Below are 27,878 nucleotides of genomic sequence, written 5' to 3'. Positions count from 1 at the left end.
AATCCTTTCTTCCCATCTGGCCACAATTCCTGGAAAAAAAATTAGGGAGATTTTAGAACATGGAAACTTTGTGTCCAAGGTAATGAAAAATAATGATCTTTGAAATGAGCTGTGAGGTGCCTCATCGAGTCAGCCCCATTTCCCCGAGCGTTTCTTACTGTCATAAACTTTGTGTAGTCGGGGAGATATTAATCTGGTCTCAGGACGATTGTTGTACCAGCTCTCGCTGATCTAGAACGTCTCGCCGAAGTGGGATGCACTGAATGACGTCCTGGTTCCCCTCAATGTACACTGTCCACTGCCCAAACATATGGAAAATCTTTCTCAGGAATTTCTTCACCTCCCATCTCTGTTTTCTCCATTAAACATGACAAGGTTTTTCCTCAAACCGACTCTCCTTATCCAAACCCAGCCAAGACGCTTTTCCCTCCCCTGACCCATTCAGTAATGCACAGGACTCTGCAAGGACAGGCAGGACGATAGCGGAGACAAACAGTGGAGAGAGAGTGGAAAGACAAGATGAGTATGCAAATGCTTGTTGAACATGACAGAGTGGCATAGTGGGTTACTACTTAACTTGTGACCAGGGGTGTTGTGAAAGGGTTAAAACTCTCTCCTTCATTTTCTGGAAAGTGAGTTGTACTCTCATCCACGACCACGTCAGACTTTCAGAGCAGAGAGACAGAAAGAAGAGAAACGTGGGGTTGAATAGAAATATAGAATGGTCTGATCTCTGATCAGAGGATCTTATCAGACCTCTGTCAGTGACACGTCCTCTAAGGTGACCCAGTTGGCGCTGCCCGGCAAGACAGCCCCGATGCCCCCTCATCTGCACCCCCGAGCGCGCCACCTCTCCTTACTCCTTCTACTTCATCTACTCCTTCTCTGCCTCAAAGGCACCGCCTGGCCGCAAGGTAAGATCTACAGCTCATCATATTATTGTTGGATTCACATCTGAATCAAGTATATTTGCATATAAGGGGTTGGAAAGTTATGCAGAATCGAATGGTGTGTTTTTTTAATAGTAGTCAGTCACTGAGTCAGTCACATTGCTGCCCTCTCTTCTTGGTGAGTCAGAATGCCACATACTCGCTCTGTCTGGTTTGTGGGCTGCCCCCTCTGCCCATGGTTGAGGAGATTTTCATTAGGTGACTTTTCTTTGTTTGTTGTTCTTGTTGTGTAACACGGCTTGTGTGTTTGGAAATCTCTCTACTTAGAGGCTCTTAAGTAAGTAACCTTGGACATGGACATACAGTATATGGACAGTTTGGGGTGTCTGGGATGGCAGTTAATCCACTATCCCTGTTTCCCTGTGGGGTTATTGTTGCTGAATCCAGGAAGACTAGCACCGGTCACTATAGAGGTGTCTGCTCATGTGGATTTGAAAGAGAATCAAGATAACCTGTTCAACAGAAGTCATAGAGGGAATGAACTGATTTAAATGCAGAAACTGGGGTAGATCATCAGAATCATATCAATCATTCATATGAATTAACTTGTGACTGGCTTGACCTGAGGAATGACTTGACTTGACTTGCTTGATTCTCACCACAGTAACTTGAGACTTGCTTGTGACTTGCACATGTATGACTTACTCCCACCTCTGCTATACACTACGTCTTAATAACACAACATGTGAACTCAAACTGGAAAGGCAGATTTTCGTAGCTCGATAAGGAACATCTAGAGAAACCATCATGCTTTGTGGCAGGTGACAGAATGGCCTCCCAAATGACAGTCTTTCAGATGATTGTAGCTCTACAGTGAACAGTGACATATGTTTACCAATCAATCACATGGAGGTCTATATTTATGTAGAAGTCCATATTTGACTCACCCTTAAACATTGGTTTTAAGTGCAAGAATCCAAGCCCATTTCTGTAGAAAGCAAGAAGCTGTGTTCCAGAAAGCCACGCCCACTAAACTATACCTCCAGGAACAAGTCTGCTGAATCATCTCTGCTCAACCTTACATTGATCCTCTTCCACAGAATCCACACCCGACTTTACAATGACGTGACCTGTCATACTGCTAATCTCTCCATTTATATATATTATATTTAAAAGGAAATTAAGGCGGAGAAGGCGTCAATCACACAATACAAAGCACTTACCGGTAACTACTTCTGATCTTATGAAATAGGATATGATTGATTAAACAAACGTCTCTTTATGATGACTAGGGTGTGTTTTGTTTTGTGTGGACCCCAGTGTGATATTTCATCAACGTTGCTAAAGGAATATCCAGTCTTATTTTTATGGCCAGATTTTTTTAATGAATCAGTTTCTAAGCAAAACGTCATCATAATAAGCCTGGATTTTCCTTTAGCGACATTGATGGAATACCCGCCTGGAACATCTTATAATAGCTCAAGTTCAAGTTTATTGTCATATGTATTAATACAATGACATTCTTCAGCCTGGTCTCTCTCTGTAGTATCACACAGAAACAAACATAGTCCACAATACAAACACAACAACAATACAGTACAAGGTGCTTAGAGCAGGGTGTAAAGGTCTTAGAGCAGGGTGTAAAGGTCTTAGAGCAGGGTGTAAAGGTCTTAGAGCAGGGTGTAAAGGTCTTAGAGCAGGGTGTAAAGGTCTTAGAGCAGGGTGTAAAGGTCTTAGAACAGGGTGTAAAGTGCCATGTACAGTGCGCATGGTTCAGCTGTTCAGCAACCTAACTGCCTGTGGGAAGAAACTAGAGCTACAGCTAATGGGGACGCAGGAGGTAGAGTTGCCATCTAATGATCACAAGGTTGGCAGATCGACGGTTCGAGCCCCGGCTGGCCACATGTCGAAGTGTCCTTGGGCAAGACACTGAACCCCAAAATTGCTCCCAATGAGCGGGCCGGCGCCTTGCATGGCAGCTTGCCGCCATTGGTGTGTGGATGTGTGTGTGAATGGGTGAATGAGAGGCCGTTGTAAAGCGCTTTGGAGCAGCAAAAAAGGCGCTATATAAGTGCAGTCCATTTACCAAGTAAGCTAAGGGAGATCCAAATAAACACGTTACGTTAAACATGTTCAGATACGAGAGGGACAGAGCAGAACTGCCCCAGCCCTGAGTGGAGCAGCCTGTGTCGGGACTGTTGTCAGTCTCACCTGATCCAGTGCCGGTGTCCCTCCCAGGGGACCCGGGTGGGCTACTCTGTCCCCTGCTGCCACAACACCCTGGGTCAATGTGACCCCTGCATCATCCACCCCGGTAAGCAAGCACACACACACACACACACACACACACACACACACACACACACACACACACACAGGCCTCATCAAGGACATTTACTCTTTACTCCATCCTCACTGTCTTTTCAGTATGTCTTAACTCTCTCTCTCTCTGTCTCTCTCTCTCTGTCTCTCTCTCTCTACCTCTCTCTCTGTCTCTCTCTACCTCTCTCCCTCTCTCTCTCTCTCTGTCTCTCTCTCTGTCTCTCTCTCTCTGTCTCTCTCTCTCTCTGTCTCTCTCTGTCTCTCTCTCTCTATCTATCTCTCTCTCTCTCTCTCTGTCTCTCTCTCTGTCTCTGTCTCTGTCTCTGTCTCTGTCTCTGTCTCTCTTTCTCTCTCTCTGTCTCTCTCTCTCTGTCTCTCTCTCTCTGTTTCTCTCTCTCTCTCTCTCTCTCTCAGGCTGCAGTCTGTTTGAGAACTGTAAAATATGTCACAATGGGACATGGGAAGCGAAGGACGATTTTTTCATCCGAGGGAAATTCTGTACAGAATGTCGACAGGGTTGGGCAGGTGGAGACTGCAAGAGTGAGTTAATTAATAACACGTCACAATGATATCAGATTCCCTTAGTACTGGGCAGCTAGAACAAACATCTTAAATGATCTCTCCGTCTTGTGCTGTGGGTTGATGATGACACATCTGGTCGATGACACATCCATCTGGCTCCTTCCTGGAATGTGAGCTGTGTGTAGCGTGCGGAGGGGTGATTCGCAGAGCCCAAGGTGACGTGGTCCTGGAGGGTTACCCCATCAACGCCCACTGTGAGTGGAGGGTGCAAGTCGAGCGAGGGCAGAGTGTTGAACTCAGGTGGGTTCAAAGACGCTGACAATATGGGAGAAACGGAAAACACAGAAACAACAAGCAACAGATAACATGAGCACATAGAACACAGAGTTAACGAACGGGGAGGGGGGTGGCAGGGTTAGGGGAGATGGTTAGGGGGTAGGGGAGGTTGTATGCATGTCCAGGCGGGGGGAGGGGGTGGCAGGGTTAGGGGAGATGGGTAGGGGGTAGGGGAGGTTGTATGTATGTCCAGGGGGGGAGGGGGGGTGGCAGGGTTAGGGGAAATGGGTAGGGATAGGGGAGGTTGTGTTGCAAAATGTCCTTGGTCAACAACCCAACAAACACCTGCAATCCCAAGCCTTTTTGTATCCCACAATGACAAGGCGAAACAGAAAAAGATAATCTACAACTATTCAGATCCTTTAGCTGATAGCTGTTGAATGAGAAAAATGCGTGTGTGTGTGTGTGTGAGTGAAAACTGAACTGTTTTTGTCTGTACAGGTTCTCAATGCTCAGCCTAGAGGCTGACCATAACTGTCGCTATGACTACGTGGAGCTGCGTGACGGCGACAGCCTGGAATCACCCGTCATTGGCAGGTTCTGTGGGAATGAGCTGCCTCCACCAATCAGAAGCCCTGGGAACCTTCTTCACATTCTGTTTGTTTCCGACGGTTACAACAACTTCGATGGCTTCTATGCCACGTTCCAGGAGAGTTCAGGTACGTATGACTAGGATGAAAAACACTTACACATATCCTTCTCACTTGTAATATTGTGTAATCAATCCAAACATCTCTATATACCCAGCTGTGCTTATCTATTGATCTAGTCAGCCCTCAAAACCCACCTGTTCTAAGGCCTTTGGCCTCTAGTCTAGTTTGTCACTCTCGCTGTCTTTGTTTCTTTGCTTTGTTTTTCTGTTCTGTCTGTCTGACTGTCTGTCTATGAAATCTGTTAAGCGTCCTTGGGTTTGAGAAAGGCGCTATATAAATCTAAGATATTATTATTATTATTCATCGTCATCTTTTGATCTTCATCACCGACCCCCCTCCCCCCCTTTTCCCTGTCACCCCCCCCGTCCCCCTCCCACCGCAGTGTGCAATCCCTCTCCCTGTCTCCACCAAGGCACCTGCTTCCTGGATCCAGTCCAGTCGTTCCGCTGTGCGTGTCTGGCCGGTTACACGGGTCAACACTGTGAGAACGGTTCGTGACGCATCTCTTCCTCTCCTCCTCTCTTCCTCTCTTCCTCTCTTCCTCATGTGACCTGACCATGTGAACTCAAACTGTAAACGCAGATTTTCGTAGCTCCATAAGGAACATCTGCAGAAACCATCATGCTTTGTGGCAGGTGACAAAATGGCCTCCCAAATGACAGTCTGTCAGATGATTGTAGCTCTACAGTGAACAGTCACAGTGACATATGTTTACCAAACACGGGGGGTCTATATTTCCGGTAGAATCAACAGCCTTGTCGCTGACAGAATTAAGTAAACAAAGCAGTCATTCCCTTTAACATTGACCTTATCAGATGACGACACAAAATTGCTCCCAGTGAGCGGGCCGGCGCCTTGCATGGCAGCTTGCCGCCGTTGGTGTGTGAACGTGTGTGTGAATGGATGAACGAGAGGCCGCTGTAAAGCGCTTTGGAGCAGCTTTGGAGCAGCAAAAAAGGAGCTATATAAGTGCAGTCCATTTACCATTTACCATTTACCATTTACACAGATTTGTTTCTCTCGCTCCTGTTTTGCTCTTTGGGAGAGTACAAGTCTGGATGTGATGTGCACGGTGTGTTTGATGGGTTGACAGTTGCCACCAGGAGTCAGGCTGTCTGTGAGAGCCCAGAGAGACCGCTGAATGGGGACTTCCTCCCGTTCTATGGACTCGGGAACGAGCTCCTGTCTGTCCAGTACCTGTGCCACCCTCCCTACACGCTGAGAGGCCCCCCGCAGAGAACCTGCCAGTCCGACGCCACCTGGACTGGCACAGCGCCCACCTGTATTAAAGGTATGTACTGTGTAGGTGTACCTGTATTAAAGGTACATACATTTTACATTTACATTTTTGGCATTTAGCAGACGCCTTATTCCAAAGCGACTTACAATCAATACATTTGACTAAGCAAGTGAATCATCAATCCACCAGTCGTATCAGGAAGAGTAATCCAGCTCAGGCCCGGGGCCACTGATAGAAGGAAAAACCTTCTTCTATCACCTTCTTCTAATTTTTATATATATAAAAATATATATTTATATAGACACTGGAGAAACAGAGAAACAGTACAAGGGGGTCAATAGAAGACTCTGTGCTGGGGGGCAGTAGATGTCTCAGGAGGACCAACCTTAAGGTTAACCTTCAGGTTACACGCGGGCTGCTGCTTATCTGCGTGGTCCGGGGGATCCGTTCCTCCTCCGGGAGAGTGTGTGTGTCACTGTCTACTCTGGCTGGGTTCTGGCTGTGTGTGTGTGTGTGTGTGTGTGTGTGTGTGTGTAGAGCTTCTTCACTGCCACTGTCTGACTCTCCATCTCTGCTGCTGCCGTCGCTGTCAGCTGAGAGCTGCTACCCTAGCAGCACTGCTGTCACTGGCGGGGGGGTGGGGGGGTGGGGGGGTGTAACCTGAAGAGATGGGTCTTCAGTCTACGACACAAGCCATATCCTGTGTAGGTCATTGCTTGACAGAGAGATGTGTGTAAGAGTAGGCTGTAGGATCTCCCTTGGGGTTCTGTCTGCCTCCCTATGTACTTTTCACTTTCCTCTGCGATCCATTCATTAACTACTTTCTTTCTTTCTTTTCTTCTCCAAACAACCCCCCCCCCGCCCCCCCCCCCCCTCCTCCCTTTCTCCCCTCCCCCCCCCCCCCCCCCTCTTCTCTTTTGCCCTTCTGCCATACAGACCAAGTCAAGGTCAAGGGGTCTGTTTGCCCCCCTCCCCCCAGGCTGTCTCATGGCTACTTTAAGCTGGTTCCGGGTTCCGCTGGAGGCCCTGATACAGTTGAGTTCATCTGTAATCGTTCCTATATCCTGAGTGGAACTTTCCGGAGCACCTGTCTGTTTGACGGCAAGTGGAGTGGCAGAACACCGCGGTGTGTGAAAGGTAACAGGAACATTCCAGAACACTCCAGACACTCCAACCTTTTTTTGGTTCCAAGTTAAACCCTTTCCACAGAGGGTTCTAAAATGGAACCCAAAAAGGTTCTACATGGAAGGCAAAATTCCATGACTCTTAAAAAAAGAGGGGAAAAAATGATGTCAATCGATTTCTTATCTCATGTGTTCTTATAATAATCATAATAATCATAATAATCATTATAATAATCATAATAATCATAATAATAATCATAATAAGCATAATAAGCATAATAAGCATAATAATATTACATTAGACTTATTTAGAGCTTTTCTAGACACTCAAAGATGCTTTACAAACTGAAAAGATCGAGTAGTAATAATAAAAAGAAACAAAAAATAATAAAAGAAAGTATAGTCTTTGTAGGACAATCTACTCTGTATACTGCAATCACACCTAGATTTCGGGTGGAGAAGCGGCGAACAAGCAACGCCAGCGTCCTCTCTCAACCGGCATTTTTAAAATGTTATAATATACACTTATACCATGTGTGTGTCTAATATGTGTACACCATTTTTGTGTATTTCTCCAGCCTGTCAAGAGCCTAAAGTGTCTGAGCTGGTGAGACAGAGGGTAGTGAAGCCGCCCAGCCCATCCAGGTATTGAACTGTCCCTAACAGTGACTATCTGCATGTGCATGCATAGATTTTAAAAAGGCCTCTAGTTTTTGGAGTGCATACATACTACAGTTTGTTTTATGTTACGGCTGGGCCGTCACACACGCCCTCCCCCGCCCCCACAACCCGAGCACAGCGTGCTCTCCGCCGCAGGTGAAGCTCGTTCCCGGTGATTGGAGGGTTATCCAGCCACAGTCAAACCCACACACCTGTCTCCACTCCCCAATCAACCCTCTGGCTACATCTACCCTGGACTCCCTTCAATCACCGTCAGTTCTTCCCTAAGAATGACCTGGCAAGTATCCTCCGTGATTAGTTATGAACTTTACTCTTGTGCCTATTCTTATGATTCGTTGATATCTTATGTACTGGCCTACCGTGGAGACTTACCCTGCTTTCCTGTTCCTCCACAGCCCATGCCAACCACTACCGCCATCCCGCCAGGTTGAAACCCCCAGCCCGCCAGGCTGAAACCTCCGGACTCATCATCTGTGTTTCCACCCACCTGCACTGTAAATAAATACCCTACGGGGCTAACACTCTATTCTGCCTCCGGTGTCGTGTCCTTGAGCTCCCTCGCCCCCGTGTCATAACAGAAGAACTGACCATGCAATTGGGCTCAGACGACACGAAGGACCGGGCACCATCTCCCACCCCTGGATCCGGTCCGACGGCTATCCAGGTCCTCGACGAACACACTCACCTCCTCCAGGCGGCCGCTACAGCGTGCCAGGCCCTGAACACTCGCATGACAACCCAGGAGGCTAACCAGGAGCACCGCGCCACCCAGCTGCAGCACCTCATCTCTACGACCCAAGCGCTTACAGCACAGGTGGCCGCGCTCGCAGCCGTTGCCCCCCCCCCTGCTCTCCCTGACCCTGCCCAGCTACCGGCACCACCTACTGGACAGTCACGGGAGCCCCACCTAGCCAGCCCCCGCCCCTTCGACGGAGCCTTCGCCCAGTTCCGAGGCTTCATCCTCCAGTGCGAGCTGGTGTTCTCGCATCAGCCCAGCCAGTTCTGGTCGCCGGCAGCCCGGGTGGCGTTCATCACCAACCTCACCACCGGCGACGCCCTGAATTGGGTCCAGGCCACCCTCTGCGCCCGCCCTGACCTGTTCGGTGACTACGCTACCTTCCTCACGGAGTTCAAGAGGGTTTTCGACCACCCCACTGCAGGACAGGAGGTCGGGGCGCGACTGATGTCACTCCACCAGGGGAACCGGACCGCGGCGGCCTACTCTACCGAGTTTCGCACCCTGGCAGCCGGAAGCGGATGGAATGACAGGGCACTGCGATCTGCTTTCCGCCAGGGGCTGAGTGAGGCCATCAAGGACGAGCTCGTCCGGGACAGACCCGCCGCCCTGGACGAACTAGTGGCCCTAGCCATCGACGTTGACGAGCGCTCCCGGGAGCGTCGGAGAGAGAGAGGGCGCTACCAGACCAGCTCGCCACGCCCCCAGGACCCTATCGTCACAGCCAACCCCTCCTCCGCACGGGAGTCGACCTACACCCCATGCACTGGCGAGGAGCCGATGCAGCTTGGTCGAGCCCGCCTCACCACGGCGGAGAAGGAGAGGAGAAGGGCCCAGGGCCTGTGCCTCTACTGTGGAGAGAAGGGACACCTCCGTGACACCTGCCCGTCCCTATCAAAAGGGGCAGGCTCACCCGAAGGGGGAATCCGGGTGAGCCGTGTCTCTCAATCCCCACCTACCACCAGCCCAGCCAGGTTCTCTGTCACCCTCTCCTGGCAGGGGCAGAACCTCACGGTCGAGGCCATTATTGACTCGGGAGCAGACGAGAACTTTATGGACGCCCAGCTGGCCCGCTCAGCTGCCGTTCCCCTCGTTGCCCTCGAGACCCCCCTCTCCGTCTCAGCCCTAGACGGACACAGCCTGGGGCCTCTCACCCACCGCTCTACACCCCTCTCCTTGACCGTCTCTGGGAACCATGTGGAGGAGATCCGGTTTTACATCCTCAAGACCCCCCAGTCCCCGCTCATCCTGGGACGACCGTGGCTCGAGCTCCACATTCCCCATGTCAGCTATGGTGAGGGACGTATCCTGAGCTGGAGTACCGCATGCTACGCCCGGTGCCTCCGTGCCGCCCATACCCCCACATCGCCTCTGCGACCGCCTCCGGCTCCCCCTGACCTCTCCTCCATCCCAGAGGTCTACCACGACCTCGGAGAGGCCTTCAGCAAGGAGCGTGCTCGCACCCTGCCGCCTCACCGGCCCTACGACTGTGCCGTCGAGCTCCGCCCTGGCAACAAACTTCCGGTCAGTCGCCTCTACAACCTTGCCCCCCCGGAGAAGGCAGCCATGGACACCTACATCTCCGACTGTCTGGCTGAGGGGCTCATCCGTCCATCACACTCCCCGGTGGCAGCGGGGTTTTTCTTCGTGAAGAAGAAGGATGGAACCCTCAGGCCATGCATTGACTACCGTGAGCTCAATGCCATCACCGTCCGGAACACCTATCCTCTCCCCCTCATGAGCTCCAACTTTGAGCCCCTCCTTGGGGCCACCATCTTCACTAAGCTGGACCTCCGGAACGCCTACCATCTGGTCCGGATTCGTGAGGGTGACGAGTGGAAGACGGCGTTCAAGACCCCCCGTGGCCACTATGAGTACCTGGTCATGCCCTTTGGTCTCACTAACGCCCCCTCCGTCTTTCAGGCCCTCATGAACGACGTCCTCAGGGACATGCTGGACATCTTTGTCGTCCTCTACCTGGATGACATCCTAGTATTCTCCAGGAACCCTGAGGAGCATGTCCAACATGTCCGCCTAGTCCTCCAGCGCCTACTGGAGAATCGCCTTTTTATTAAGGCTGAGAAGTGCTCGTTCCACACTCACTCTGTGGAATTCCTGGGGCTCATCGTGGAGGGTGGGTTGACTCGCCCTGACCCCAAGAAGACTCGGGCCGTCGTCGAGTGGGGCCAACCTACCACCCGGAAACAGCTGCAGTCATTTCTCGGCTTTGCCAACTTCTACCGGCGATTCATCCGGGACTTCAGCCGGGTAGCCGCCCCCCTCACTGCCCTCACCTCCCCCCTGCGCCAGTTCACGTGGACACCAGCAGCCAGCGCTGCCTTCAGTGACCTGAAGAGGCTCTTCACCTCGGCGCCGGTCCTAATCAACCCAGACCCCTCTAGGCCCTTCATTGTGGAAGTGGACGCCTCAGACACGGGCGTCGGTGGCGTGCTCTCTCAACGATCGGAGGACCAGACCGTGCACCCCTGCGCCTTCTACTCCCGCCGTTATACCTCCGCCGAGGCCAACTACGACATCGGGAACCGCGAGCTGCTGGCGGTGGTGGAGGCGTTCCACGAGTGGCGGCACTGGCTGGAGGGCGCAGAGCACCCCTTCACCGTCTGGTCGGACCACAAGAACCTAACCTACATCAAGTCGGCCAGGCGGTTGAACTCCCGTCAGGCACGCTGGGCCCTGTTCCTCGGGCGGTTTAACTTCCACCTCACGTTCCGTCCGGGCTCCCTGAACGCCAAGGCTGACTCCCTTTCTCGGCTCCATGCCGCAGAGGAGGAACCCACCACTCCTGACACCATCGTTCCATCCTCCCGGGTCGTTGGAGTGGTCACCCTGGAGATCGAGGCGGTGGTCAGAGCTGCACAGCGCACCCAGCCAGATCCCCGACCGGGGTCCCCCGGCCGTCTCTTCGTCCCGGACGCCGTCAGAACCAAGGTGATGCAGTGGGGCCACGCCAGCCGCTTCGCCTGCCATCCTGGGGCCCTACGCACACTGTCCTTCCTGCGCCGGCGGTTCTGGTGGTCCACCATGGCCGCGAACGTCAGGGAGTTCGTCTCGGCCTGCCCTACCTGCGCTCGCAGCAAGGCATCCCACCGGCCGCCTTCAGGACTGCTGCGGCCTCTACCTGTGCCCGGTCGACCGTGGTCCCACCTCGCCATGGACTTCGTGACCGGCCTTCCCCCGTCCCTAGGCAACACGGTCATCCTCACCATCGTGGACCGCTTCTCCAAGTCCGTGCGGTTGGTAGCTCTGGCAAAGCTACCGACCTCGGCGGAGACGGCGGAGCTACTCACCACCCACGTCTTCCGGCTTTACGGGCTTCCCCAGGATGTGGTTTCCGACCGTGGCCCCCAGTTCACATCCAAGGTGTGGCAGGCCTTCTGTTCGGGGATTGGGGCCACGACCAGCCTCTCCTCCGGCTACCATCCCCAGACCAATGGGCAGGCGGAGAGAGCCAACCAGAGCCTGGAGTCGGCACTCCGCTGCATGTCCTCCCTCCATCCATCCTCCTGGAGCAAGGACCTACCCTGGGTGGAGTACTCCCTGAACGCCATGGTGAATGAAGCCACCGGCCGGTCCCCCTTCGAGTGCTCCTTGGGGTACCAGCCACCCCTGCTTTCTACCCAGGAGGGCGAAGCGTCGGTACCATCAGTCCAGGCACACCTCCTTCGCTGTCGTCGGGTCTGGACCTCCGTACGCTCGGCCTTGCTTCGGGCCACCGCCCGAACTACCCGAAGCGCCAACCGTCGTCGCACTCCAGCTCCGGTGTACCAGGTGGGCCAGAGGGTCTGGCTCTCCACGGCGGATCTCCCCCTCAATGTCCCCTCCCGGAAGTTGGCGTCGAGGTACATCGGCCCCTACGTCATCGACCGGGTCATCAACCCCGCTGCCATCCGGCTGGTCCTCCCTCACTCCCTCCGTCGGATCCACCCGGTGTTCCACGTCTCCCGGGTTAAGCCCCATGTCGCCAGCGACCTGATGCCACCAGCCCCTGCACCGCCCCCTCCTCAGTTGGTGGATGGCCACCCCCAGTGGGCGGTAAGGAGGCTCCTCAGGGCTCGTCGCTGTGGCCGGGGTTTCCAGTACCTGGTGGACTGGGAAGGATATGGCCCAGAGGAACGGAGCTGGATTCCCCGGTCCCAGATCATGTCCCCAGCCCTCCTCAGGGACTTCTATCGGGCCCACCCGGAGGCTCCGGGCCGGTCGCCAGGAGGCTCCCCCTCGGGGGGGGGTCCTGTTACGGCTGGGCCGTCACACACGCCCTCCCCCGCCCCCACAACCCGAGCACAGCGTGCTCTCCGCCGCAGGTGAAGCTCGTTCCCGGTGATTGGAGGGTTATCCAGCCACAGTCAAACCCACACACCTGTCTCCACTCCCCAATCAACCCTCTGGCTACATCTACCCTGGACTCCCTTCAATCACCGTCAGTTCTTCCCTAAGAATGACCTGGCAAGTATCCTCCGTGATTAGTTATGAACTTTACTCTTGTGCCTATTCTTATGATTCGTTGATATCTTATGTACTGGCCTACCGTGGAGACTTACCCTGCTTTCCTGTTCCTCCACAGCCCATGCCAACCACTACCGCCATCCCGCCAGGTTGAAACCCCCAGCCCGCCAGGCTGAAACCTCCGGACTCATCATCTGTGTTTCCACCCACCTGCACTGTAAATAAATACCCTACGGGGCTAACACTCTATTCTGCCTCCGGTGTCGTGTCCTTGAGCTCCCTCGCCCCCGTGTCATAACATTTTATTTCAGATTCCATCACATCACATATGATACAGTATTTTTTTATTCTATGTGCTTTTGTACAAATATGTATCAGGGATATCTGATAGGGGGCGGCTGTGACGCAGGAGGTAGAGCCGCCGTCTAATGATCGCAAGGTTGGCAGATCGGCGGTTCGAACCCCGGCTGGCCACATGTCGAAGTGTCCTTGGGCAAGACACTGAACCCCAAATTGCTCCGAGTGAGCGGGGCCGGCGCCTTGCATGGCAGCTTGGCCGCCATTGGTGTGTGAATGTGTGTGTGAATGGGTGAATGAGAGGCCGTTGTAAAGCGCTTTGGATAAAGGCGCTATATAAGTGCAGTCCGTTTACATCTGCTCCCCTCCCTGTTCCCTAAAGGGAGAGTCTCGTCCACCATCTCTACTCCTCGTCCAGACATAAGGTGTACGACGCCCTCACACCCGGCCGGGACCCCCCCTCTGCCTTGGGGAACCCCCCCAGATCAGAGGGTCTGTCCCAGGGGGAGCTGCCTGGAGGTTTCCACCCCCTGTACACAAGCATCGAGTACCAGTGCGCCTCCCCTCTCTACCAGCACCACGGCAGCCCCCGACGCACCTGTCTGAAGTCTGGCAAATGGAGTGGGCGTCATGTCTCCTGCTCGCCAGGTGAGGGCAGCACAAGCCCAGCTTGGGTAGGAACGACCAATGTAATGGTGATGATGATGATGGCCTAAAACATTAGTCACCTTCAGAGATGGTCCGATCTCAGATCGTAACACGTTGATGACGACTTGTTCACTTAGAACAAGACTGGATTATGTTCCCAAAGGCGGCAGGCAGGCAGGGGCACAAGCATGACTATCAGTTATTAACACTCTCCTTTATCTCTCTCCCTCTCTCTCCTCTCCTCTCCTTCTGTTCTCCCCCCTCTCTCTCTCTCTCTCTCTCTCTCTCTCTCTCTCTCTCTCTCTCTCTCTCTCTCTCTCTCTCTCTCTCTCTCTCTCTCTCACAGTGTGTGGCATACTCCCAGCCTTCAGCCCCAAGAATCTCACAGGCGCTCATTGGCCCTGGCACGCAGCCATCTACCTCCTCCGCTCAGCATCCACCCGCAGTGCTGCTGTCATAACAGCCCAGCGGGAGGATGATGCAGTTACAGTGAGCGGCCAGCAGATGGCGCCAGAGGAGGGCGCTGCCTGGGAGCTGGTCTGCAGCGGAGCGCTTGTCACCCAGCGCAGCGTGGTGGTGGCAGCGCATTGCGTGGCAGGGCCGGATTGGCCCCTCCCTCCTGCCGTAGCTGACGTTAAGGTGGTGATGGGCATGAACTACAACTACCACGGTGACCGTCGGTTGAAGAAACTACAACACCTAAGGGTATGAGTTATTGTCGTGGATTTAATTGATTCTTTAATATATTGAGTAAAACTTATAAAGCACAAAGAGCTTAGATCAATTGTCTCCAAAGAGGCCTTTTATTAAGCAAAGTCACATGAGCGCAGAGAAAAACGAGCAGACCAATAAACAAGAAGCGAAAAGCCAAAAAGCCAAAAGCCCCCAACAATGGTGGGACTCATATTTATAGAACTGTCCTTGGTCATGAGGTCACTATTATTGGGAACAGTTTTCCTGTTCTGTCTGTCTATCTATGAAATCTGTTAAGCGTCCTTGGGTTTGAGAAAGGCGCTATATAAATCTAAGATAATATTATTATTATTATTATTATTATTATATAGATATGTTGTCAGAAGATTGTCATAGTGCCTGTAAAAACAAAAGCCAAGGTTATTTCTGGCAACAGTTTTAAAATACTTGTTAAATAACTGCCCATCCCGTCTTAACAGGAACAAGTTTGTCGTGGTTTGGCATGATGTCACACTCTTCCTAAGAAAAGTCACATTTCAAGTACCTGGAACTCATTCTTATGGGAACATTATCTCAAGATACATCTGAAATGGGAGTGTGTGCTCATTGTAATGCATGGAATGGAATGAGGAATGGTTAACATGGTTTAATGCATTACAATGAGCCCGTCCTCCGATTTTTATCTCCAACCAGCGTCCCCTGCTGCATACGCTACCGTTTCAGATGTAGCTTGAGATTATGTTCCCATAATAATAAGTTCTGTGTATGAAATGTGAAATGTGATGAAAAGTGTGACAGTCATGACAGTATGCACCATATTTTATTCATGAAAGTTAGGATACGGCCCTAGACAATCAGACCCATCCGAGATGTACAATGGAGGCTGTCTCAATGCTGAAAATCAGTGTGTGAATGTTTTGTCGCCAACGGCATTGAGAAAACCTCAACACACATGGCTGTCCGTGGGTCCAGCCAGGTCGCATGCCACGATTCGGTTGTTAAGTCTTGACGTCACGCATGACGTTTAGCAATTTCCGGGTCCAAATACAAAATTCCCCGCACCAGAGTACCAGTGTACTAAAGCGGTAGAATGACAGTTCAATCGTTTTTTAGACTGGGATCTATTCATACAACAAGGGACCACTTTCCTGTTTTTCCCATATTGTCAGGCAGGGTCTTTGAGCCTCGGAAAAGCGCTATACAAATATAATGAATTATTATTATTACTGCGGCATTTCGAAGAGAGCGCCTCAGCCAACGTTGGACCCGGAAACACGTCACGACTTGACAACCGAATACTCTCCACAGGCCAGCCATTTTGGCTCAAATACACGTGTGTCTTTGTGTGTCTTTGTGTGTCTCTCTGACTCAACAGGTTTCCTCCATTTCGGTCCATCCTAATTTCGACCCTGCGACCCTGGACTCAGACTTGGCTGTCCTCCAGCTCCTGGACAAGGCCAAGATCGGCGAGCACTTCGCGCCCGTGTGTCTACCCAAAATGCAAGGCGGCGAGGTGACCACCCAACAGGCGTATGCGGCTAGCTGGCCCCTCGCGGTCGACGCCAGACCCAAACCCACGGCCGTGGTCGAAGCTAAGACTGCCCAGACCGTCCTGGTGGAGCTGGGTGATGTCGCCGACTGTGAGAGGGAGTTGGCTAAAAGAGGGACCCCTGTCGCCATGACCGACAACATGCTGTGTGCTCTGCGCCATCCTCTTAGCCTAGCGAAGGCTTGTCCTACAGTCACTGCAGGCATCACGGTCATACCGTCTGCTGTCCCCAGCACCACGGGGGACACATCGCCTGGTCATCCTGAGCTGCAGGGGGACGACACGAGCGTCGTCTGGGAGCTGCTCGGTTTAGAAAGTTTCGGGTATGAGCAGAGGAGCTGCAATCGCAGGCTCCACACAGTCCAGACACGGATAGTCAACTTCAGAGACTGGATACAGAAAAAGATGAAGTAGATAGAAAACCCTGTTTTACTATCGCCACTCATCCTCCACTGTCTCCTTTTCCTCACACAACACAACACTGGCACGACACTGGCTCCCCGCTGGTGGAATGAGCTTCCCACGGCTGTCAGAACTGCAGTCACTACTGAGTCACAACTGCAGTCACAACTGAGTCACTACCCATCTTCCGTCGGAGACTGAAGACCCATCTCTTCAGGTTACACCCTAACAGCTCCTCCTGAGACTTCTACTGCCCCCCAGCACTGCGTCTCCTGAAGACACCCGCTTTTTCCCTTTACTGTGTCCCCTAAAACGTCTATTGCCCCCCTTGTACTGTTTCTCTGTTTCTCCAGTGTCTATACAATCAAAAAAGTATAGGTTTAGAAGATGGTGATAGAAGTAGATTTTTCCTTCTATCACAGAGACTGCCAATGGCCCCGGGCCTGAGCTGGATTACTCTTCCTGCTACGACTGGTGGACTGATGATTCACTTGCTTAGTCAAATGTATTGAGTGTAAGTCGCTTTTGGAATAAGGCGTCTGCTAAATGCAAAAAATGTCAAAATGTCACACTACGACGCCCCTGAAATAGATAACAGGGCTAAGTTTGTAGCAGGCAATGGATTCAGCTGAGCAGATCTGAAACTTCCTAGGAGGGGATGCAAGGACAAAGTTATGGGTTACCAAGGTTACCAAGGTGTCTTCACTAATATGGATACACTACTCATCCAGTGAGTGGTGACGGCAGATACCCAGTAACCAATGAGTCCAGACGACGATTCTGTAGTCCATAAGACGTCCTAAAGACGTCATCTGGACATCCTAGAAAGACGTCATCTGGACGTCCTAGAAAGACGTCATCTGGACGTCCTAGAAAGACGTCATCTGAACCCACATTCCGGCTTCCCTGAGGACATCTTTTGGACTTTTGTTTATTGGGTATCATGATATCATAATCATATCATAATAACAGGTTAATGTGGACTTAACCATTCAAATGAAATAAATCAACACAATTGATTGAAATTAATAGAAAAGCAACTCAATTCGAGTGCATGGGCAAAAAACGTAATAAATCATAATTCACATGTATTTGTGTGTGAGGTATATAGGCCTGTATGTACTGTATGTATGTATCTATGTAATACATAGTATGTATCTATATGTATACAGTATGACTGCGACCTACCAAGCCAATTGTCCCATTACACTACCCTGAAATAGGGGGACTATGGATAAAAGTGTTGTTATTGCTAAATGGTGAACCCAATATGTACACAAATATCCTCAAATAAATCTCTACTTTAACCTCAACTTCTGGAGTATAGAGCCAAAAGAAGAAAAAATGCTGTATGTATGTATGTATGTATGTATGTATGTATGTATGTATGTATGTATGTATGTATGGACACTGATGAGCCAAAACATTATGACCACCTGCCTCATATACTGTTGGTATGATGTCTAATATGCTCTGCATCGATGAGCCTTGGGCGCCCAAAACCCTGTCTTGTGGTTTGTCTTGTGGTTTGTCTCTCCTCTGTATGCTGTAAATAGAAAAAGGGAAAGCCTGATAATCCATTGGTCCTTAGCTTAGTGTGTGTGCAGGTGTGTGTGTGTGTGTGTGTGTGTGTGTGTGTGTGTGTGTGTGTGTGTGTGTGTGTGTGTGTGTGTGTGCAGGTGTTACTTTGGTGCGAAAAGTGCTAATCGATCCCAGAACAACAGCAAAGGACCTTGTGAAGATGGTGGAGGAAACAGGTACAAACGTATCTACTCTATATCCACAGTTAAATGAGTCCTCTGTCGACATAACCTGAAACCTGCTCAGCAAGGAAGAAATCACTGCTCCAAAACTGCCATAAAAATGCCAGACTACGGTTCCCAACTGCACACAGGCACAAAGATCTTACTTTTTGGAGAAGTGTCCTGTGGTCTGATGACACTAAAGTTTTACTGTTTGGCCATATTTGACCATCGTTATGTTTGGAGGAAAAAGGGGATGGCTTGCAAGCCGAAGAACACCATCCCAACCGTGTGGCACAGGGGTGTTGTGGGGGTGTTGGGGGATGCTTTGCACTGCAGGAGGGACTGGTGCATTTCACAAAATAGAATGTGTGTGAATGGGTGAATGAGAGGCCGTTGTAAAGTGCTTTGGAGCAGCAAAAAGGCGCTATATAAGTGCAGTCCATTTACCATTTACCATATTATTATGACATTTCACATTCTTAAAAGAAAACAGTGACACTAACTGACCTAAGACAGGGAATGTTTACTAGGATTAAATGTCTGGAATTGTGAAAAACGGAGTTGATATGTATTTGGCTAAGGTGTATGTATGTAAACATCCGACTTCAATTGTATATCCTGTATGTGTCCAAATACGAGCGTTGATATGAATGTATTGATGCCTACCATTGTGTCTGTGTTCACTTGTGTTTGGCAAACGTGCTTGAGACTCACTGCAGACTGTCCGACATGTGCTGTCAGTCACTGAGAAACACCTATTCTATCCCTCTCTCTCTCTCTCTCTCTCTCTCTCTCTCCCTCTCCCTCTCTCTCTCTCTTTCTCTCTCTCTCTCTCTCTCTCTCTCTCTCATGGAAACACTTAGAGGATTTGCCCTCCTTATCCCCTACTCCTCAGACTCAGTCACCCTCTACGCTTTCCACCAACTCCTCTCTTCTCTTTAGGACAACCTTAGAGCGAATACTGTTACACAATACCATGCTACCCCTGCAACTCACAACCCCAACTCACTTAACTCCTGCTCAGAGTGGGTTTGGTAGTTTTGCTTGGGTGTGGAAACACTGACATTTGTGTGTATCTTTACAAACGAGAAGCTGGAACATACTTTAGTAGTTTATTTACGTTTCTCCTACAAGGGAAATGATGATGGTCATTCATCAAAACATTGCGTCGCTCAGAGCATTCTGTAGTTTGGCAGTTGGCAAGTCGTGATCATAATATTCAGACTTTATGAAGCATTTGACTTAACATAAACATAAATCAGTGCGACTTTGATGTAATTACGTGACGGTTTGGTCACGGGATGTACGCTAGCAGAGTGCTATGTTGTTATATATCATGTCACGATGCTGTAAATAGAAAAAGGGAAAGCCTGATAATCCATTGCTCCTTAGCTTAGTGTGTGTGTGTGTGTGTGTGTGTGTGTGTGTGTGTGTGTGTGTGTGTGTGTGTGTGTGTGTGCGTGTGTGTGTGTGTGTGTGTGCAGGTGTGTGTGAGAGTGGGAGGGAGGTGAGGGATTTGTGTCACTTACAGGAGAGTAAGTGGAGGACCAGATGCAGCCTTCGAATAAACTAAACATCAATAAATAATAAAGCCCTTGAGAGGAATACGTTTGCAGTCAAATTGACGACTCTTTTTTAATTGTCAATCACCAGTTTGTTGTTTTATTAGTTAGATAAAGCAATTAACCACAAGAGAAGAAGACAAGTATTTCCACAGGTAAGTTTCAACAACATGAAATGATACTAATAGTACTAGCGTATTGCAATAGATACTCCTATAACTGTATAATAGTAATAGTAATAATATAATGTACAGTATTGTAACAGTATAGTAACAGTATATTAGTAGTATGATGATAATGGTAATTGTAATAATGATGTATATGACTGTGTTCATTGTGTCTAAGGTAATGATAATGTCATCATTATGATGGTCATATATCATTATATTGCCACTATACTCGATGGAATTTGTTTTATTGATGCATTAAGAGATGTAGTGTATAATGAGGGAGTAAAAGGGAAGATGTAGACAGGTTACCTGGAGGAGGCTTGGCTTTAGAGCATTTAGATAATGCGTCTGTCTCGCATACAGTGTTGAGAAAAGGTATGTGAACACTGTGAACAGTTTTCTGTTTGTTTTGCATTGGAGCCTGAATTATTCTTATTTTATCTCAATCAGTTCCTAGGTTCTTTTTATTAGGTTAAAGTTATTTCAAATCAAATAGATTGTGTAGTGTGAATAAGTATTTGAACCCCTGAGTCAGGACTGTATTTGTTGAAATTGAAAACTCCTTTGTGAGCAATTACAGCTTTGAGAATGTTCTGATAACATTGCACACCAGACTAAACAATATTCACCTATTATCTTTTTAATAGCCCCAAGCTTTATAAAGTTGGTTGGGGATGGTGGATGGACAGTAATCTTAGATGTTCTACTGTAGCAGTCAATGGGACACTCACAATCATTCACTCTCTTCGTGTTAAGCCATTCTAGTGTAGCTTTGGACTTGTGTTTATGTGTTTTTGTGTGTATGTATTTCAACTGAAGGGTTGAGTTCTATCCCGATGGTAAGGTTTCTTCTCTCACTAGTTAGCAGCTTCACTGCTTATACGTCATCTCACCTTTCCTTAATCCATTTTCCATTTCCTGAACTCTTCAGTCGCTACGGTAACAAGCATCCCCATACCATGATCGTGAGCTTAGAATGATAAGGTTCTATCTCCGTTTAGGGCAGTTCAGAGATATTGAGCGTCAATATTTTTGAAGTTTTTACATTCCATTATGTTTTGTGAGATGTAACCTTTGTATTTTATGAATTACTAACTCAAAAATGTCAACATTTTAAAAATAACACCACACAGGCATTAATAAACACCTAATGGATCAGATTATGTAAAAAACTCAATTTTGACAAAAATGGAGATAGAACCTTATAATTCTGGCGTCATGTGATGCTGCCACAGTTATGCTGGAAGATAGGGGTGATGTTGACTGAGTGATGGACGATTTTTTTCCGACTTTGTTCGATTTGATCCTCTGATCTAAAGCTTTGTGTTAAGACTACACTTGGTAGACTTAATTAGGGGCTACACTTAAGAAGCGTGACTCAAATGATTTGTGACAAACTCAGGAATGCAAAGTCTTTATTTTGATGAGTTTTTGAATGTTGTTGACCCCATGGATAGTTTTCTGCCATCGTACAGTGTTTCTAGATTGCTTGAGCACATTTCTTGAAACAGTATTACACTTCTCATACAGTTAACGCGTTCCCCTGAACAGTTAACAAGCCAAAACACTCCATTTCATTAGCAAAATGCTCTTCAACTGTCAAAACAGTGTCATTTGTCATCTGATGAAAATGTATGCATGAATTCCACTATTCATTTAATAATGACACACTGAGTAGTAACTATAACCATCAATATGCATTGTGCGGTTCGGCCAACTTTCAGTTGAAAACAAAGTTAAAAAGAAAACACAGTAAGAATTTCACTCAAAACACAAAAAACTGTGTGCGATATATTTTTTTGTATTTATGCTTCTGTTAAAGAGCATATGCATGCTTACTAATGCTTACGCATTTGTGGGTCTGGTTTCAAATTTTGTTTGTAACATTTTGTAGAGAGTTGTGTTAACTGTTTTGCAAAAAGGTGCATAACATTTACATTTTGTGTGAAAGCAATGAGTTTTGCTAAACATTTGACCATTGTGCTCATATACTGTATGTTACTGTGGTGGGCATGTGAACTCCAGTTTCATATAATTAGTTTAAGCCATCAAGAAAAACTTAATGTAATATTTATAACATCATATTTGAGGTCACCATTGACCTCACTGTGGCACACCTACGATGTTTCAGTATTCTCTGGCTGTTCGCTTTGGAGGACCGGTCTGGTCTGGTACTGACCATCCACTTTTTAATGACCGTGTAATTGCAATACCAGTGAAATAACCTTAAATGATTACCATGGAAACAGCAGGTGGTATGATGTTAGTGGTTATCAAGGCCCAGGCTGGTAGCAGCATGTAGTTGTGGCGCAGGCATAGCGCTCTGTGTAACTAATGTATCAGTGAATATTTTCTTCTTCCTTTGAAAATGTTCTTCTTTTGAGATCAAACAATTACTTTGAGGTTAAAGTATAGATTGTCAGCTTTTATTTAACCAGATTTTTCTTGTTGTACATCTTGGTTTCATCATTAAGAAATGAATACACTTTGTATAGTTAATCCCCCTATTTTAGGGCCCCACAAGTGATGGGACAGATTTTTTTGATTGATTGAAAACTTTATTAGAAGATTTGCAGAAGTAGGTACATGAAAGTACATATTACATACAAGGTCAACTAACAGGATAAAAACCCAAGAAAGCCACTGGCTTATTTCAATTGGGGTCCTTGATTCTCAATTCATCGTTACATGTAAGACAGACAAAAAAACTAGTACTATCTACAAGATAATACAGACAAATAACTATTACTATCTACAAGATAAAACATAACACTCATATAATGTCCAAATTAAGCATGTTTTGTATTTGATTGACAATCTTTTGCATGCAATAACTACCTGAGGTCTGCAGCACATTGACCCCACCAGATGCTAGTTATGTTCTCTGGCGCTCTGCCAGACCTGTACTGCAGACATCCTGAGTTGTTTGTTTTTAGGTCTTTTTGTCTAAAATCTTATTATCATCAGGAAACGAAATGCATGTTCAATTGGATTTCAATCTAAAGATTCACTTGACTAGTCAAGAGCTTTCCACTTTTTAATCTTGAAAAACTTTTTATCGCAGTATGTTTTGGGTCATTGTCATACTGTACAATGAAGCTCCATCCAAAGAATTTGGCATTTGCCTGTAGGTACTGTAGCAGACATTTCTGTGCACTTCAGAATACATTCTGCTGCTACCATCAGCATCGACATCATCCATTTAGTTGTCCAAGTTTGCCAGTTCTCGTGGCAGCTATACACCCCCAACCCATAACCCACTCCACCGTGTTTTCATGGTCCTGCAGTGGCTCAGGAGGTAGAGCCGGTGTCTAACGATCGCAAGGTCGGCTGATCGGCGGTTCGAACCCCGGCTGGCCACATGTCGAGGTGTCCTTGGGCAAGACACTGAACCCCAAAATTGGTCCCAATGATCGGGCCAGTGCCTTGTGTTGTAGCTTGCCGCCATTGGTGTGTGAATGTGTGAATGAGTGGTATGCGTAAAAAACACAGATCCGTGCATGCAAGGTAATATAACATTTTCCAGCGTTCTTGTTACTGGTAACTACATGTAATTACTGGGATTTTTTGGGGGGGCTGCTACCTTTTTCAAGGGATACTACCAAAGTGCCTCCAGTACCTACCCAGTCAGACATCTTTGTTGGCATACTGGAGGAGTCAAAATTAGCTTTTTGTGGGCTTTTGAGGGCTCAAACCAGGCATGATGACTTTGGTGGATTGGACACAGAATGCATGGTTTTTTGGGGGCATTACCCAAACGTAGCTTGCCTCAACATCGGATTATTATGCGATTTATACGTGAGATACCATTGACCTACTCAGCTGGTGGCCATCTTGGCAGGAAATGCATCACCGTTGACTTGAAAAAAATTAGGCAGTCTCACCGTGGACCAAATTCCTCTCTGCTGTGGTGTCCTGTGTGCTGTGAGCATGCATGTGCCTGTAATGTAACAGGAACCAATGCATGCAGGGAGTTGTATTTGTATGTCTTTGGTTTTGACATGATGCAAGGTGCATGTGTGAGCATGGGGGAATCAAAACAACTTGGAAAACTTAGAATGTAACGAATAGACATGACCTTTGACTCACTGACAAAAGGAACCTATTAACCTTTTCATGGGCAAAAGTGAAAACATATCTTATAGTATATCCCTTCTCTTATTGGTGAGTGAGTGTGTACAGTATGTACACCTGTTTGTGTGTGTGTTAGATTTAGAGAGCTCAGGACAGATTAGGTAATTATAGACACTTGTCGTCTAAGCGTGGCGTGTGTGTCAGGTGGAGCAGCGTGAGGTATGCTGGAGGGCGGGGAGGGGGCGGAGCCAGAGGTAGAGGGCGGAGCCATGTGTGGAGAGGCAGGAGCAAGGGGCAGATGCTTTGCCATGTGCCACAGCATCATCTCACTGTCCCTCCATAGGGAGGTCCTAGGGATGGTTAACACTAGAACGGCCATGAGAGTAAAGAAACATTTTATATCTTTGCACTCGATCAAATTTCAGGACCCCCCTTTCATGACTTTTCCTAGATATGTGTGTTCTACCACCCAGTATCCTTACATTTTCAAAATCACATCAGGATAAGCTAGTATAACGCTATTTTGATGGGTTTTTTCTGTGTAGGAAGCAGGCGAATTTACAAGCGGCCGACTAGTGGTCGTTGTGTGTAAATAGCAGTATCCCATTGTAAATAGCTCTTTTAGTAGGCAAAAAAGGCACGGCTGTTCTAGTGTTACCTTCATACCCATGGAGATCCAAGATCACCAACATTGGTCAAATCAAACCCTTTTGCCCCAAGGATATGAAGAAAAATAAACTGTACCAGTCTAAGGTGCTGGGCAGACAGAGCACCTCTCTCTAAGACATGTTTTTGTTTACAAGTAAGAAACTTTCTAAGTTCTAGTTAGCAGCACAAATTGGTTCTTTTTTTGTTTCTATAGGCGAACCCTTTAATCATCCTTTTGGGCTCTGTGTAGAACCCATTTGGGTTTGATGTGGAACGCTTTCCACAAAGGGTTCTAAACGGAACCCAAAATAGTTCTACACAGAACCCCAAATAGTTATTAAAAGGTTCCCCTTGCAGGGACAAACTAAGAACCTTATTGGAGCCTTTTTTCTTGAGTGTTGTGGACAAGAAAACCTGCAGACAAATAATTGTATTAAACTGAGCCTTATTTGACCATGTAATTGCATGTATCTTTGACAATCGCTTCGTGCTTTTGTCTAAGGACAAAAGGTGAGACTTTTAAGACAAACAGACCACAACATGATCAAAGAATGGCTAGAGTTACAATGCAGACTTGACTGTTGTAGGCTATCGTAGGTGACGACTTTCAAATGATCTGTCTGGCACCAAGCTGGTAGGCCAACCTATGCCAGGAAATGTGAGACCTGAAGCTAATGTGATGAAGAGCTTGTGATGAAGAGCTTGTCTTGTACTGAACACCTTTGTGGGCTGATGCAAAGGCCTTAAACCGAGGCAGCATCTGGGCCTGAGCAAGAGCAGTGGAGGTCGTAGACTAAGGGAAGTGGATTTGTATTTATTTTCATGTTCCTCCATTTTCCTGAAGGAATACGAGTTTTGCACATGTCTAAAAAGTGTTTGAAGCATGCAGAACCAGTCGTACGGTATTTGAAATGTATTTCTGCAGTGGGATGTGCACCAAGTCATAGTTGTCTTGTTTCAATCAAGATTTCATTTCCTCCAAAGAGCTCCACTGCTTCCAACATGCATTTCAGAGCTTTTTGGAGGGATTAGAAGATGGACAGTGCGAAAAGAAAAAAAAAGAACATCAAGGATTTTAACTTGCTGCTTACAATTAAGCTTAGCTGGCTGACTCCGCCTTTTACTTGATCGCCAGATGGATAAACTGTGACGTTTGCCTTTCACTTTTAGTTTTTAGACTCCATTACCAAACAACAGACACAGGTAACTTAACTACAGGTAAGAATGATTAGAGGTTTATAAAGGAAGATTTAGGACATTTTTCTTTTGGTGTATTCTCTCAGAACATTTCCCTCCGAGTTTGGCCTCTACTGGTTAGTTACTGGCACAACGGTGGTAACCAAGTCTTTCCAGGTCTCCCCCATATTGGATAAAATCATCTTCAACTGGAAGATGTTTCATTGCTTGTTAGAGAATCTGAATTAAATGTTCCAACGAGACAATTGTAGTCAGGAATGGAATTCATGTGACATTTTGCAGCATGCCATCGCCCGCTTGTGTGACTAGAAGCTATCGTCCTCTAATGTGAAAGTACAAATGCCAGCGCAGGTGACATTTCCAGAATATTCTAATGCATTGTTGTTGTTTGTCCTTCTGCTTTTGACCTTTGGCACGTTGAGGCGTTCGCTCGCCTTTCACCCCTCTGCGTCTGCCCATCATCATCACCTCAGACAGGAGGCCTCGATAGGCCTAATTATCCTGCCCCCAAGCCCCCAAGCCCTTTTTATCTAGACTGCAGTTGTCTATGAAAATGTGTGTGTGTGAGTCTCAATGTTGAGCTTTGGCTATGCAGGAACTCTACTGTGGTCTACTGTGGGTTCCATGCTTTCAATGAGGAACTTGGATGAAGAAAGCGCCAAGAAATGTGACTCAAAATAGTCATCCCCGTCTGGAGCCTCATCGTCAAGGCCTGTGGTGTAGGGGTGACATTTCGTGACGTTAGAATGATAAGGTTCTATCTCCCTTTTTGTCAACATTTTGTTTTTTACATAATCTGATCCATTAGGTGTTTATTAATGCCTGTGTGGTGTTATTCTTTTAAATGTTGACAATTTTTAATTAGTAATGAATACAATACAAAGGTTCCATCTCACAAAACATAATGGAATGTAAAAACTTTGACGCTCAATATCTCTGAACTGCCCTAAACGGAGATAGAACCTTATCGTTCTAAACGGAGATAGAACCTTATCATTCTAAACGGAGATAGAACCTTATCATTCTAAACGGAGATAGAACCTTATCATTCTAAACGGAGATAGAACCTTATCATTCTAAACGGAGATAGAACCTTATCATTCTGAGCTCACGATTTCTTGGGTAGCCCCAGTGCAGTTATGGAACTCAAGTGTGGAACACTAGTGTGCTTGACAGGCTAATTTCATCCTCTTTAACAGGCTTATGTCCCGTTACAGTTGGAGCACTCTGTTTCAGACAGATCTGTGGTTCATCTGCTTGTTGTTCTGATCTCAACCTCTGCCCCACAGCGTGAAGCTCCTTCTTATGCTTCTAGAAATGGAAACAATTGGCAATATGTTGTGCACATGTTGTTAAGTATAAGATTTTAGAGATTGTTTAAGAAGGGGGGTGTTTCATGGGGTAACAATAAGGTATATTCCTATGAGGAACACACTAGTTGAAATGTGGAATGGACAATGTTTACAGAATGTGTATAGTTTGGAGTGGATGGATTGGTTGCTAAGTGGCCATATCATTTTCATTAGGATTCTCAGCAGACATAGTACAGTATATCAGATGACCTGGAACAGTGACAACACACAGTACGCAGTACACAGGTGTTTTGACATGCCTGAAAGGGAGTTACAAAGTTACGTAACAGCACAAGGTTATACTCGGCAGGAGATTTGAAGGGTCTTCTTTAAGGGCGGTTCGGGGCGGGGGTTAACCATTAAGTCGAAGAGCTTTTAAGCCAGACCACAACAAAGCTGAGAGACTTCTCCCTTCTCTGACGTGTTGAGGCGGGCCGGCGGAGGTAGAGAGAGAGAGAGGAGTGAAAGACGAAGGGAAGGGATGACCTGAAAGCGAGGCCTTTGATTCTCTAAGGAATAAGATTACATAGAAGCCCATTGGGTAGAGAATCACCGTGTCCTCAGACCAGCTCA

The 27,878-nt window shown here is 47.8% G+C and overlaps 1 protein-coding gene across 1 annotated transcript; it reads left to right on the top strand.

The window, feature by feature from the left end:
* Positions 1-59: 59 nt before the first annotated feature.
* Positions 60-16,569, top strand: LOC308170040 (inactive serine protease PAMR1-like; the record flags this gene model as incomplete). Its single annotated transcript, XM_080544771.1, has 13 exons — positions 60-79; positions 791-914; positions 1,218-1,227; positions 3,028-3,204; positions 3,627-3,752; positions 3,920-4,034; positions 4,512-4,729; positions 5,106-5,213; positions 5,817-6,014; positions 7,666-7,732; positions 13,648-13,913; positions 14,278-14,618; positions 15,982-16,569. The coding sequence occupies 13 exons, from the start codon at positions 60-62 to the stop codon at positions 16,567-16,569; spliced, it is 2,358 nt and encodes a 785-aa protein (XP_080400897.1).
* Between the last annotated feature and the right edge of the window lie 11,309 nt (positions 16,570-27,878).

The sequence above is a fragment of the Nansenia antarctica genome (assembly GCF_963989245.1).
Source record: "Nansenia antarctica genome assembly, chromosome: 14".
NCBI classification, from domain to species: Eukaryota; Metazoa; Chordata; class Actinopteri; order Argentiniformes; family Microstomatidae; genus Nansenia; species Nansenia antarctica.
The sequence above is the reverse complement of the archived record's forward strand: the minus strand, read 5'-3'. Positions and strand labels throughout refer to the sequence as shown.